The sequence below is a fragment of the Triticum dicoccoides genome, chromosome 5B (assembly GCF_002162155.2).
Source record: "Triticum dicoccoides isolate Atlit2015 ecotype Zavitan chromosome 5B, WEW_v2.0, whole genome shotgun sequence".
Classification (NCBI taxonomy): Eukaryota; Viridiplantae; Streptophyta; class Magnoliopsida; order Poales; family Poaceae; genus Triticum; species Triticum dicoccoides.
In genome coordinates this window covers 308,061,452-308,076,305 of record NC_041389.1, presented here as the reverse complement: position 1 = coordinate 308,076,305, position 14,854 = coordinate 308,061,452, and the positions used below count along the sequence as shown (strand labels likewise).

General features: G+C 43.3%; 1 protein-coding gene and 1 non-coding gene across 3 annotated transcripts; both read right to left on the bottom strand.

Annotated features, from left to right (window-relative positions):
* Nucleotides 1–2,568: 2,568 nt before the first annotated feature.
* TRNAE-CUC lies at nucleotides 2,569–2,641 on the bottom strand. Its single transcript has one exon. It is a non-coding gene; the product is annotated as a tRNA-Glu (tRNA).
* A 523-nt stretch (nucleotides 2,642–3,164) lies between these two features.
* On the bottom strand, nucleotides 3,165–13,313 carry LOC119308608 (kinesin-like protein KIN-4A). Of its 2 annotated transcripts, none has more exons than XM_037584737.1 (25): nucleotides 12,458–13,313; nucleotides 11,150–11,296; nucleotides 10,648–10,797; nucleotides 10,274–10,533; nucleotides 9,869–10,056; nucleotides 9,662–9,786; nucleotides 9,450–9,486; nucleotides 9,058–9,149; nucleotides 8,819–8,932; nucleotides 8,606–8,716; nucleotides 8,291–8,384; nucleotides 8,063–8,175; nucleotides 7,594–7,689; nucleotides 7,381–7,488; nucleotides 7,187–7,303; nucleotides 6,995–7,075; nucleotides 6,559–6,630; nucleotides 6,237–6,330; nucleotides 6,103–6,134; nucleotides 5,924–6,021; nucleotides 5,738–5,818; nucleotides 5,285–5,506; nucleotides 4,706–4,862; nucleotides 3,981–4,133; nucleotides 3,165–3,892 (listed from the first exon to the last, which is right to left on the bottom strand). In XM_037584737.1, the coding sequence occupies exons 1-25, from the start codon at nucleotides 12,578–12,580 to the stop codon at nucleotides 3,662–3,664; spliced, it is 3,096 nt and encodes a 1,031-aa protein (XP_037440634.1). In that variant the 5' UTR covers nucleotides 12,581–13,313; the 3' UTR covers nucleotides 3,165–3,661. The 2 variants fall into 2 exon arrangements, with proteins under 2 accessions (XP_037440634.1, XP_037440633.1); XM_037584736.1 differs by having other exon boundaries at nucleotides 8,063–8,178; nucleotides 12,458–13,312.
* Between the last annotated feature and the right edge of the window lie 1,541 nt (nucleotides 13,314–14,854).

The window sequence follows — 14,854 nt, the reverse complement described above, 5'->3', positions numbered from 1 at the left end:
GGAAACCCTAGCACAGGGAGCGTTGGCGTCGCCACTGCCGGAGCTCCCCCGAGCGTCGGCCTCGCGCGCAGCCTCTTCTTGCCGCCGCGGATGACCACGGCGCCGGGTGGCGTCGCGCCGGCGCCCTCCTGTGTCGTCGCCGCACCGTCGAAGGTCCCCAATGCGGCGCAGCCGAAGAAGGGCAAAACATCCGCGAAGAAGAACAAGGCGGTGGACGGCTCCGGCAGCACGAAGGCGAGGGGAAAGAAGCTTGCAGGGCGTTCGACGGCCGCGGCGGCTACCGAAGTGCCGGCGAGCTCACTCGTTGAGCCGGCTGCCGACGCGCACCACGTGTTCTACGAAATGCCCCCAAGGTGAAAAAATTTCCAACTTTTCTTTTCTTGTTATTTTTTCAATGCATCATCACATATAGATAGCTTATTTGCATTGTTCAAAAAACTTTGTAGTCTCAACGATGATGCATACATGTCAACTATGGGTGTTGGGTCCAATAATTCGCATTGGTCTCAAACCAATGACATCCATTTTGAAGACCATGAGTTTGAGGTGGACGAGGAGGGTGAGGGCATTGTCGAGGCGCCGAAAGGAAGAGCGGGCAATTACACCACCAACGATGACAAGTTACTATGCTATACTTATTTGCAAGTGTCGAGGGATCCATCCATTGGAGGTGATCAAATTAGAGACGTGTATTGGGGGCGAATGAAAGAACACTTTGATGCTCACAACGTGAGTGGAATTGACCGCTCCGAGAGATCACTTCGGTCCCGATGGTCGACAATCAACTCGGATTGTCAAAAGTGGGCGGCCGCACAAAAGGAAGTTGACAAGATTAACCCAAGTGGCACAAATGAGGATGATCAAGTAAGTGGCATCTCATATATGTTCATCATACTTGTTTTTGGTGACCGAAGTGCTAACTTGTTTTGTTTTTCTTGTAGTACAACATTGCACAAAACTTGTTCAAAGAAGAGACGAGGACAACCAAGAAGGGGAAGATCAAGAAAGGCAGGATCTTTACCTTGCCTCATTGCTATGAAGTGTTGAAGGATGATGAGAAATGGAAGAAGCGTGATGGTTTGGATGATTTGCATTTGAGCAACAAACGCAAGCGAGCAATTGAGTTGAATGATGATGAGGAGGAGGATGATGTATCAAGTGATGACGGCAAGAGAAGCCCCACACCCAACTCGGTTTCATACTCGAAGCCAAAACGACCGGATGGGTGCAAGAAAGACAAAACTGAAAAGAAGAAGAGGAAAGGAGATGATGAGCTCAAAAATGCTATGGAAGCAATTGTCAACGCAAGAAGAGAAGCCAACGAGGTGAGGAAAATGGCAAGGAACCAAGATGCCGCGGCCGAGGAAAGGAGGTTGGCGGCCGAGGAGAGAAGGGTGGTGGCCGAGGAGAGGAAGGTGGCTTTGGAGGAGAGGAAGGTGAGCAATGAGGAGCGAACTAGATTGTTGGAATGGGAGAAACACTTGTTCTTCTTTGACACATCCAACCTCAATGAAGCGCAAAAGGAATATGTCAATCTTGCCCGTGAAGAAGTGTTGATCCAAAAAAGAGCCATGATCTGCATGAGTGGCGGTGGCCTTGGCGGCATGGGTGGCGGTGGCCTTGGCGCCATGGGAGGCATGGGTGGCTTCGGAGCCATGGGAGGCATGGGTGCACCTCCAGCTGTCATTGGAGGCATGGGTGCATCTCCGGCCGTCATGGGAGGCATGGGTGGCTTTGGAGCACCCTCCGACGCTATGGCTGCCATGGGAGGCATGAGTTTTGCTTCTCTCATGGGAGGCATGGGTGCACCTCCGGCCGCCATGGGTGGAATGTCTTTCGATGTGCCTTCTCACACACATTCCCATGAAAATGTCGTTGAAGATCTTGGCAACACCGTTGGAGCTTCACGTGATGCGGTGCGTGATGAGGAGAGGGAGGAAGATTCATCTTCGGAGGCGGAAGAATCGTCTTCGGAAGATGAGGACGAAGACGAGAAAGATGATTGATGTGTCTTTCATTTATGTCTTGAACTTTAGTTTGCATTTGAATTTGGTTGGATGAACTTGTGGGCATGAACTTTTATTCATCAACTTGTTTGTGTCAAATTTTACATGTTCATTGCATTTTGATGAATGTTTCAAACTCATTTTATGTCCAAAATATCATATATGTTAAATGCCCGACGAGTCGCGCGCGTTATATTTTTGCGCGCTGCTGGAGCGGCGCGCGCGCTGCTGGATAGCGCGGCTGCTGGAGCCAACGCTGGTGGCCGCGCTAAACATACCGAAGCGTGCGCGGTAAACAGGTTTTTTGCGCGCGGCGCTTAGCGCGGTTGTTGGAGATGCTCTAAGAACAACATCGATGCTGCCAGTAATAAGTACTAAAATGTCCTAGGCTCCTAGCTTCGATTGTCTTGGCTATTACTCAACCGTGTGAATTACTATGAATATTTTGATAGGGAAAAGATGTTTGAACATTATTGATTGATCTCTTACTTGGAGTGAGTTTCTTCATAGTACCTACTAGTAAGCTTGTTGTTTACTTCAAAAAAAGCTTCAAAAAATAGATTTCCGTCGCCGGGAAATGAACCCGGGTCTCTCAGGTGAGAGCCGAGTATCCTAACCACCTAGACTACGACGGAATGATGTCTTCCAGTCGCTGCAGAGCATCAAGTAGAATGCTATTGCAAATTGCTCTCCGTCGAGAATTCCTCCTTTCCCATCCTACTCCTTTCCCATCCTACTTTGATATTTAACCACTGCCTTAATTCCTCGATGGGATCATATAAATCCCAGTATTCCACTGTAAAGTTATGTAAGCTCGCCTTGTGTCACTGACATGCTGGACTCAGACGCATGCGTTGACATAACGAGTTGCAATAGACGGTTTCAGTTTCCCTTTTGCAGCATACAAGGATTTGACGCACGCAGCCATTTTACTTTAGAAGTTTATAGAGCAATCTATGTCTTTTCTTGGTCCCTTTCTGCAACTATTTTTTCTTCTGTGTGTGTGTTCTCTGAACATCAGTGTACGTTGACTGAACAATAAGCGAAGTTGCAGTACATTGTCGCTCATTCCTATCATTTTTAGGAAGGTTTGGTCGAATGTAACCTGTAATAACTCGTAACATCGCCGATGCACAGCACAACGCAAGAGGCGACAAATACAGGGGCACAAGTTGCTGTGTCAGATCAATATAATTCCTAACAAACCAAACCAGAGTCATTCGACTTGCCACTTTCAGTACCAACATACAGAAAATAATACTATAAAGGAAACAAGCACAAGGCATCCAACTTCCACCATCCTTCTTGCAAATCTTTATGTAGAAGAGCACACCAACTGTTGGCATCGCTCCAGTGAGACCAAGGATGGCTGAAACATGAAACCTTGCGCTCACTTCTTCCAGGAAGAATGGTGGCCACTCACTCACTCACTAACTCCACCACCTCTACATTCACATCTCACTTTATAGGCACAGGAAATTTACACCCAAAGACAGGTCACCCTATGAAGAACATATACTTGTCGATCCCGTGGCTAGGTAAAAACGAAGCACGAAGGAGATCCCATCAAGCCTTTAGCTGCATTGTTAGCTGTGTAGGTCTGCGAACCAACCGTGTCAGTCAATGTGAAGCCGGAGAAAAAAGAGAAGCCTGTTTCACATCACTTTCCGAGGTTTATGAGTGATAAGTAGCTGGGGTCTGGGCCTGGCCCTCGTGATCGTTTCGTCGCTGTGGCGGATCATTTCCGACAGTTTCCAGGGCTTTTGCCACTTCCACTTGAACTGCAGTAGCCACTGGTGGTGGCTCCTTTTCCATCTCCAGAGTTTCCCTGATTGCCCTGATATCGAAGCCTTCTTGCCGACAGGCAACTGCGCAATAGGAACCATCTGCATTGAAGATCATCAACCAGGAATGTATATGAGACAGAGAGACATGGCAAGGCAAAAGGAGCTATCAGACTGTGAGATGTAAAACCTTGAGTTGTTTGTTCAATGCAGCTACGCCTTTGCTGGGGCTATTTACAATTCCAGCAGAGTACTTCAGCTGCTTCTGTGCGGGAACTGCAACCGGCGATAGTGGCGTGTTGGAGTCATCTGCAGTGTGCTTGGCGGAGCCATTTACGCTTCCCTACAAGGTTTATGGAAATTCATTAAAAATTGCATGCTATATGTCGAATGTCCATGATCAAAATCAGGTCCCATGTCTTGTAGCAATTGTGTTTTTTTTCCTGAAAACTCTAAGCTGTGTTAGAGTCAGTCTGACCCTAAATGTAGATCGTCTTGGACACATTACCAACGAATTATTTGAAAAGATGCTTCTTTTAAAATAGATGATTGTATATTATTAAATTATATTTCATTATGGTCCTACTAGTATCAATTTGTTGTTGTTGTTAATGTCGACAATTCTCTCTGTATTGGTGGTAAAATCTGAAAATGTTGGACTGCTATAGAAATACTCCCTCCGTCCAGAAATAGTTGTCATCAAAATGGATAAAAGAAGATGTATCTAGACGTATTTTAGTTCTAGATACATCCATTTTTATCCATTTGGATGACAAGTATTTTCGGACGGAGGGAGTAGAATCTAAAAATTATTTATATTTGGGACAAAAGGGAGTAGATGTTTATCCATGCTGTTCATTAATCAAATGTATGGTTTCAAGGATTCATATGGTTGCAAGCTGTGAGAAATCGCACCGGAGGTGTAGTAGCCATGGGAGCTGTCTGCTCTTTCTGCTTGCTCTGCTTTTCAAGTTCCTTCCTGCGTGATTCACTGTGTCGAAAGATGCCCACAAGCTCTGTCATTTGCTCCTTCATTTCCTTGATCTCAATTTCTTTTTCCCTTACTTCACATCTGTTTTCAGCAACAAAGAGAATATCACTCTTTGTTTCAAGATAATATATTAATGGAGTTGGCTCCGAAAGAATCGAACTTTCAGAAGGAAAAAGAATCACAAATAGGCTAAGTGTCTCTGTTTCATTCATCCATGACGTATTGCAACTCTTGAAAGAAAATGATAAACCAAAATTTTAAGTTTGGATTTACTATCAGCTATCTCTTACTCCCTCCGTAAACTAATATAAGAGCGTTTAGATCACTATTTTAGTGATCTAAACGCTCTTATATTAGTTTACAGAGGGAATAGAAAAGAAGGGTATCTTTAGTTTCAGGGTGTACAAATGATGAAGTCTAAGCAGTATGGATGATGGATGATATTTTGTTTCCTTCACAGAAGTTGATGCCATAGTATGAAACCATGAAGATGCCATAATAACCTTGCATCCGCAGCCACACTAAAGATGTACTGCAGCAAACTCTTTGCTTCTCCCATTGACCGCAACTGATTCCAACGACCACGCCCCGAGAAAGCACGCTCTCTTTCCTCAGCCTCTGAAAGTTGAGAAGCCATCGCGACAAGAGTATTTGAAGAGATTGTGACCATGCTCTCAAGTGATGCTATCCTAGCTTGTCGGGCATTTGGTGACAAGGTATTTGTCCTGCGAAAAAGAGTAGCAGTCAAGACATGCATGGCCATTTAGAAGTCCTGAATACAGTATGGGAAATTGCGAACTAAATATGTTCAATCGTATTTACAAGAAATTAGATTGTAGATCTGGACACAGTAACAGGAAACTTATTTTACATGGGCTTAACTACTGTGATAATAAATAGATTATGTGATGGAAAGATACCTTGAGTACATAAGAAAACAAGGAGAGAACAATTACCTTGAGTTTCCATTCTTCCCTCTTGGTGGACTAGCATCTTCTTTCTTCAAAATGGCAAGCTCCTCGCCAAGTAAAGCACGCCTTTAAAACCATGTTATTTTGAAATAGTCATAATTTATGCAAAAAAATGTAAACTGTATCTGCAATAAACAATTGCGTAGAAAAAATGAACCACACAACACATACAATTGAGACTGTTTCTCGTATTCGTTTCGGACTTCGTGGACATGAACCATGACTTCTAACTCTTGATCTAGCCACTTTTGCAACGATTTCTCACTCATCTGTTTTACAAAAGAATATGTTGAGGGGTATGTGCGAAATAAACATCGGAATTTGTAGGGAAAGTATGAATAAAATCTTACATGAGAGCCAGGAGAAGTGCCATTCATGCCAGCTATTTTTGGAGGAAAGAAGAACATTGGAGTGTTGTTAGATAGGAAGTATTAATTATGCTGCAAATAATAATGTCATGATGCAGAGAGACTGAGAGAGGTACCTGAATTATCACGCCCTGAAGATTTCCGAGCTTCAAGTATCTCTTTCAGCCTTTTGGTAGCCATGGCAGCTTCTTCAGTCTTCCTTTGAAGAACCTATAATACAAAAAGTGCTGTATTGTTATTAAACTGATATATAATACTCTCTCCAATCCAAAATAAGTGTCGCAGCTTTGAACTAAGGTTCAACCTCAGTTCAAAACTCCAACACTTATTATGGATCAGAGGCAGTATATAAAGAGCCTTTTGCTAGTTATGTCCTTCATCGTATTTCTTGGTTTTGACATTTATCAGTCTTGAAGGGACATCACTTGCCAAACTTACCAATTTTTGCCTCTGAGTAAGTGCTTGAAGTTTGTGGCGTTCATACTCATTTCTTCGTCCCTCCTTCCGCAACTGCATATAGGAAACAGAATGAAAACCATGCTTCTCAAAATGATCTCTGGAATGCCCGATTCAATCTATAAAAATATTACAACAGAAGCATCATAAACACTGCACGCATACCAACTCTAAATATCTAACGTAATCTTATTCAACGTTTAAAGGCCATATTATAAGATTAGAAGTAAATCATTTCTGAAAATACGTTTGTTCATGTGCTAGGGTGCCCCTGCAAACAAAGAGAAGCATGGATATCTAAGTAAGCTATGATAAAAATGCTCATCATTGTTACATGGCCCACATTTGGATTGAACTACAATCTGCCACACAGTAATTCTGCAGTATTTGCACTAACTATGCAACGAACTATCCATACCTGCAAAAGTTCTTTTTCACGGGAAGCCTTCCATTGCCGGAACTGTTCTGCTTCTTGTTTGATCTTGTGTTGTAGTTGAACCTGAAACCATAAAAGATTGCATTAATATGAATGAAGTATTATTAACAATACATAGAAATGATGTAGAAAATGATGCAGTTATCACAGACAAGCTGACAAGGGAAAGGCAACCTTCTGTGACTTTATAAAATGGATTTCTTCTTGCAGTTTCTTAGCAGCTTCATCACTCTTCTGCTTTTCTTTCAGAAGTTGAACTTGGCTCTCCTGCTTTTTCTTGAGTTCTAGAATCTGCAGGTCCGGTATTTTATGACTAACATGTACTAGATTGTGAAATTTACTAGAACACATTAAGAAGAACCATTTACCTGTGCTTCAAAGGTTTTAAGTTTTTGCAGTTGGGCATCTCGCACCTTATGTGTCTGCCCATCTGCATTTAGGCTTTCAACTTCAGCCAACAACCTGTCCCTCTCTTTCTGAAACGTGTTCAAATTTCCTTGTAAGATTAGCATTTTTCGTGGATAACTGGATATGCAACTGTTTTTGACTGAGTATAGTAGTTTGAAGATTTTATGACAAACCTGTACAGCTCTTTTCTCTTCTTCAAGTTCCATAAGTTTCTTTCCAAAGTGTTGCTTAAGTGCAACAGTATCATGTCCATACCCTTTCATCTCAGACTGCAAAGTGTTCGGGACAAATTTGTGGTAAGGTTATTGGCAAGCATAATCAGAATGCAAGAGTAAAGTTAACTCAGGAAACAGATCAGAATAATGTATGTATGATGTGTTGCTCATTCAAGTTAATATAGTAATCATTGGCACACAATTAATGACCTTCACAACCTCATGAATCATGCATTTCGAAATCAACTTTACCAAGGACAGGGTTGGCTTTGCCGCTGATCCTAGTATAGAACAGAAGGCCACAAAACAAAGGGTTGGGGAGTGAATGCACATATGTGCGTGCACATTAACTCGTATACATTTTATTGATTTTTAAATGGTTTTTTATTTACATGGTGAAATAGTTTTCAGTGTCCACGTTGCATACCTCCTTTTTCTCCAGTTGTTTGTTTAATTCATTCAACTCTTTGCCTAAGCTATCCTGCAGCATTGTGTGTTCCCATTCTTTGGCTACTTCATCGTCAATATCTTTAGGGTTGCCTTCTGCAGGTAGGGACAATTAGTGTCATACAAGCATAGCAAGAAAACAAAGATAAATTTCAGATTTAGTCATGGTTTGAGAAGCAACCAAAGAACTACAAGATTCTAAGATTACCTCGTACAGAATCAGTCATAAGGACATCAAATGGCTCCGTACTTTGCAAGCTTCGTTTGAGCCCTTCACCTTTGGTGTAGCCACTTACAGTTTTCTGAAACAAAAAGCAAAACAAGTGAGATACATATGGTCTAGCTATAACATTTCAAGTGCAACTACATGGAAAACAAAGTAGTAGACAATATGTTATGTTGTTTCTTGTTTTCCCTTTGTGAGAACATACATATAGTGTGAAAGGAGCAGTGGAAGTGCAAGTATATCATTGTTCACAAATGTAAAATTTCCAAAAACACACTTAAGAAGTAATTGACATACATGTAGTTCAGGTTCGCATGGATCACTGTGAACATGGTTGCGAAGGCCATAAAGCTCCCGGCAAAGGTCTTCATTTGTGTGTTCAAGCCATGAGATCCTTTCCCTGAGACCCTGAAAATTGATATCTTGTTATCCCAATTCTTAGTGTGAGTGATTGCATTCTACAGTCTAAATTTTGCCGATGACATTGCAAACAGATTGTAAAACATTTACCTGAACATCATCTGATCCTACTCCTCCTCCGCGAGCTAAAACTAGCTCTGCTTGCAAGTACTCGAGTTGCTGGCGCATCCTTTTCATCTCATCAGCAATAGGATTCCTGTTGACCTGGAAATCAGGGAAGCAAATAGCAAAAAGTCAAGTAACCATCACGGAGAAAAGCTTATCAATTTAATAAAGAAAGTGTAGGTAGTTTGATATGTTTCTAGGGAGGTTAAAGATGACAAACTCACAATTGGCTTGTTCTGAATATTACGTGCCCGGTTGGCGTATTTCAATGTGTTCAGTGTTTCTTCAGCATTAATATCTGCTGGACTAATACAGGCTGCAGGAGAGAATATAGATATGTCAGTTCAATGTAAGTTCAGTAGGGCCAGTTAGTAAAATATAAGCTTAACGACCATATATAAGAACATGTCTTTTCTTTCAAATAAATTAAATGAAATGACTAAATCATATCATGGGATTCATACATCCGAGTAAAGGAACTGAAGATGATACATTTTGAACCTTGATATGCCATTTCTGGAATTTTTACAGAATTTTAGATATTGTGGGAGATCGGCACTTATTGTTGTAAACATTAAGAATAAGAAATTAAGTGGTATCCAGTAAAATGAGTTACCTATCATGACAGTCTTGCTGTTTCCACCGAGTGAGTCCTGTTCACAAAACAGAAATGGATAAGAAGTAGTTAGTATTAGGACAAAAGATAATATAGTAAACCACATCTGATGCTGAAGCAGCAGTTGACCTGATCCTATTTAACAGAACATAGCTATGAAATCAATGGCACTTAAAGGCCACATCTGTTCAGTTGCATGAGAAGAATATAACCTGCAGAAGGCGAGTGAGTTTGCTGTCCCGGTAAGGTACATGTGCACCTTCTTTCCTCTTTTTCTCATCTCCAAGAGCACTTATGACGTTGCCAAGGGCCAGAAGTCCTCTGTTGATGTGAACACCTGGTGACATGAGGCACACATTACCTTTAGTCTGGGGACGAGATCATGCATTCTGAAACGAAAAAACATGCGAAATACACACCTTCCTTGAACCGAAGGCCATCTGAACCAGTTCTCTTGGCCCGTTCCGACCCCGCAAGATCTACCAAGTGGAGCTTGGCACATAGATAATCGTCATTCATCTCTTCAATAGGCATTCCATCTGATGCCATAATGGGGTCTGCTTTGCGCATCTGCTCCAATGTGATTGTGAAGATGGCATGGGAACGACTATTACATGCCGAAACAAAGAAAAGCATAAAGTTGATTAAAACAACATGAATAATTCTCTAATCTGAAACTGTATCCAGCACTGATTGCGTGTGTCTAATCTGAATGATGTTTACTTGTTTTTCTTCATCACATCAAATCAAATCAGTTATGAGTGAGGGTGATTAAAAGGCTTCATCTTTTAAAAGATGGTGATGATTGTGCCAATGTTGCTAACCTTGATTGGTTGTTCATGTTGGTGCTCCCAGTGGCGCGACTCAGCGAACCTTGTTCAAGGCATGTGGTCATTTCCTTCTGAGTTGTGACATGCACTTCGGTCGACCCCGACAGGGTAATGACCCCGTTTGACCCCTCCCGAATCTGCACCGGAGGTTTCCCCGGCACCGACAACTTCCCGGCGTGCCCATTGCCATTCTCAACTTTGCCAGCAGCAACAGTAGCAGGGTCAAGCAAATCCCGCACCTCTTCTTTCAGGATCTGTCCAAGACAAGTGTTTAGCATACTCAAAATAAATTCTCCAGGGGACTGTCTGTCAGTTCAGACAGGCAACTGCATTTGATCAGGTTCGAGCATTGCTTCCCATGTGTTTACCTCGATGAAGGAAACACGTAGCTGGAAGTCCACTTGATTTTTCAGCTTCTCGATCTTGTCGAACAATGCCGCCATGGCTCGCGGAATGATCCCGACGTGCGTCCCCTCCTTGCACGCCGTCCCCATGGTGTACGTCTTCCCCGAGCCCGTCTGTCAAAAGAAAAAGAAAAAAAAAAAAGAAAACAGTTCAGACCTGAAATGAAATGACCAGCATTTCGCGGGATTTTATCATTTCAACTCCACCGTAAATAAATTGCCAAAGGAACAATCGACATTTGCTTGGGGTTTTGCTTGTGGGGGCAAGCAAGGAAGCCCCATAATGGCAGAAGCAGGTGAGCTGGACTGGAAGAAAAGGGTTTGCAGCTCCGGCAGCGCCACATGATGTGCTGCTGGCTTTTTGCCACCCCCCAACGTGGTGGTCCAGGTATCATATCATATGGGTCTTTGCTCTGAATGAATGGCACATGGGACTGGGATGGAAAAAAATGAATGATTGACTGACCTGGCCGTAGGCGAGCACGGTGGCGTTGTAGCCCTGGAAGAGGCCCTCCACCAGCGGCGCCACGCACTCGTCGAACATGGCCGTCGACGGCGTCCCGGAGCTGCCGTATACATGGTCGAAGGTGAAGGAGTGGGTGCCGATCTGGACCTGCATTCATTCATTCAGCAACAGAAAAAGGTTCAAGTTACTACTACCACAACAGCATCTCATCATTGCCTTGCTAACGCTAGTAATAAAGACTTGGGCGGAAAGAAAGTCACTTTCCATCCAACTATCCTTGATTCTTGACCCGAAAAACGCCTCACCGAAAAAGAAATATCACACACACACACACAAAGAGAGAGAGAGAGAGAGAGAGAGAGAGAGAGAGAGAGAGAGAGATCAAGGTGGGATTGGTGGGAAAGCCAAGAAAGATGAGGAAGAATGTGCCACGGACAGCTGGAGATGCATGCAGATGAATCACAGGAGAAATAAAAAATATTACCACTACATGGGTAAAAGTAAGATAAGCCAGATCTCACTCACCCAGGCTCAGGGTGGAACTGAGAACCCAATCCATCAGAATTTGGGAGATTAACAAATGATAAAAATCTTTCTCAAAGAAGAAATGCAAACAAGCTTCAATTGGATTGGGAGAGCTGAAAGGGACCGGATCAACAAACAGCCGGGAGTGCAAGTGCGTGACGCTGACAGGATTCCTGCCCAGATAAAGAAGAGCACGAACGCCATCAGGTTCGGACGCAACTCCGCACCAGAAATGTAATATGAACAACTCTGGCACTGCCGACAGGGGAAATTTCTTTTCTCCAGGGGATGGCGAAAAAAGGAGGAGAGAAAAAGGGAGGCCGCCCATCTCTGTCACGGGGGGCTAAATCGGGGAAGCAAGCAAGCAACCTAGATTCTCGTCGCTGAATTCGAGATGTTCTTGATGGCCGAAATTGAGGTGGATCGGTTGGTTTCTCGTGAGCTCGGCTGTTCTTGAGCCGGACAGAGAGAAGAAACAGAGGAGATGGAAAGTCATTTTCTTTTATTTATTTCTTGGCGAAATCTGGTGCTGAAATCCTCAAACATCGGCAGAAAATGTCAATCCGGTCTCTGAATTTTATGGAACAAAATGAATAAAAAACGCAGCCAAAAAACAACACAAACGCACTGCCGCTAGTGAAGAAACCAAAAAATAAGAAAAGAGAGGTTAAAAACAACACAAACGCAAGCACAAACATTCCATCATGCATACTGAGCAAAACAGAAGGAAAAACCTAGTAGTAGTAAATTGAGTGAAGAAAGAGAAGCAACCCAAGCTGGTACCTGCGGCTTGCCGGGGACGACGGTGACGCAGTCCTTACAGCCCTGCAGCTTCTCGTCGCCGATGAGCGGGCGGGCATGGACCGCCACCTTGACGCAGCAATCCTCGCCGTGCTCCATTGTCATCTCGGCTGCTGCCACCGATCATACAACAACAACCACCACCACCACAACCGCGACGACGCACCAACCGCGGCTGCCGAGAAGAAGATGTGCTGTTGTTGGGAATGCGGCCGGGTTTCTTTTCTTGTCTTGCAACAAGGCAATAAGACAAGGCAGGAGGGAGGGAGGGAGGGAGGGGAGGAGTGAAGCAAGGATTAAAGGGAAGAGGGGATGGCGACCGGTGAGTAACAGCAGCGGCCACTACTACGTCTCAACACCGCCGATCAATCCTCCTCCTGCTCCTGCCCCTGCCACACCACCATCATGGTTTCTTGGGTTGTACTGCAATCCCTCTCCGTGTCTCTCTACCCGTGGACGGAGGATGGATGGATGGAGTTGGGGGATTCAGATGGAGATGGGTTTCAGGCGGATGGTGTGTGGTGAAAAGGAAAAAGGAGAAAGAAAAGCTCCGGGGGAACTTGACCCTCACTCCTGCGCAACCACTTCCACTTCCACCACCGGCACGCCGCTCCCTCCCTCGCCGATCCAACCGCCGCGGCTCGACCGATCTCTACAAATGCTGCTCTTGCTCCGAGAAAGCCAGGCCAATCTTGGGGCTTGGATCTTGCTTGGTGGTGGTGTTCTTGGGATGGATGGAGGGAGGGAGGGATGGAACGGGGGCGTTTGGTGGTGGGTGGAAATGCAAATGGAGGAGGAGGACGATCGATGCGGTGCTGTGCTGTGCTGGGTGTGTAGGTGGGGGTGTGTGCCTCTGCTTTAACCAATTATTAATCTTTCCTTTCTTTTTCTGCTTTTGGCAGAGGAGAGTGCTGCCTGCGAACGAACTGTGAATTCTGTGATTGTTACCACTGTCTATGTCCATCTGCCTGTCCCTGCAACAAGGACGCCCCATCTCTATGGTTGTTAGCCAGCCACCGCACTACACTGGCTCAACAAAATATGCTCCGGGTACTCCCTGCCCTGCCCGATGCGTATGATTCGCAGGCGCCATGTCTCCCTGCCTGCCTCTTGAGGGGTAGTACTAGTCATTTTTACGTGCAAAAAATCATGCTAGCAATTTCAGGAGCTTTGAAATCTGAATTTAATTGCTCCTAAAATTCCTCCCTCCCCCCTTTCATGCAAGCCATTTACCATATTTCTCCATGCAAGCCCTTTACTATTACATCCCTCCGTTCACTATTATAACAAGATGTTTTGGACATTTAAATTTGCACTACTTATTCATAATTCTTGCCGTGGTTTTAGTTCAAAATTCGAGCTAAAATCACGAGAAGATTTATGAAATGGAGGGAATACATACGGACTGAAATGAGTGAACAAACACACTAAAACATGTCTACATACATTTGATTTAGAAACAAAGTTAGAACATCTTATAATAGTGAACGGAGAGGGTACATGTTTAAGTATTCCATGTGTCTTCTCTGGATTGCTCTTTTGTTAGCTTTACATTCTTTGTTTTGATTCAGTTTACATATCTGGAATTCCATGTGTTTTCTTCTCTTTTTCCGTTTTGACAGGATGCGAGTTTCCTTTTCGATTGACCGATTTTTACCCACTTCACTCCGGTTTCATCCTAATCAGTTGTGTCAACCATGCCATCTCTTTTCTCTCTTTAAGCTAAAAAATACCGTGTTTCTCTCAAATTGTACGACAAATGGTAGCCGAATTATTCCAGATTTACTACAATTTTTTCAATTCTGTACCCTAAATTTGAATTTGAAACTAAAACATAAAGACTCTCAAAATTGTATGTTTTTAGCTGAAATTTTACCATATTCTCCATTGAAATATGTCCGTTTTACTGGGTGTTTTATATATAGAATTTGTCTAGGGTACATCTAGATGTCTCATAGTTATTGCACATGTAAGTGACTCAATCAAGCATAAAAAGGAAAAGAAAAAGAAAAAGAAAAAAAAATACCCACACGAATCTCCACGCAAGGTTAATAACATAGGACTTAGATGTGCAATACTTATGGCACATCTAGATGTGCTTTAACAAAACTGTTATATTATTCATTTGTACAAATTGAGTTTTCCAAAGGTTTTCAAGCTACAAAGGAAGCAAATAAAAGACATGCATAGACAAAAACGACATGGCACTGTTGTCTAGCGTAAAACCGGAGTCAAACACGTAGAAATGTCAAATAAGAAAGAATTCCTAGAGTTCATAGGGTCAACCGAACCAAATCTAATTCACAACTGTGACGTAAACCCCAATACTAGACAAATTATACATTTCAACCAAGGAAACCATTTATTACAACTCTCGCT

Bases quoted from the DNA above. Each gene is read 5' to 3' on its own strand.
- LOC119308608 (XM_037584736.1), bottom strand. From the start codon at position 12,580: ATGACAATGGAGCACGGCGAGGATTGCTGCGTCAAGGTGGCGGTCCAT. The intron at 9,487-9,661 runs GTTATATTCTTC...TTTTGTGAACAG, and splicing joins AACTCACTCGCCTTCTGCAG to GACTCACTCGGTGGAAACAG. The intron at 6,022-6,102 runs GTAAGATTTTAT...TTTGTAAAACAG, and splicing joins GCACTTCTCCTGGCTCTCAT to ATGAGTGAGAAATCGTTGCA.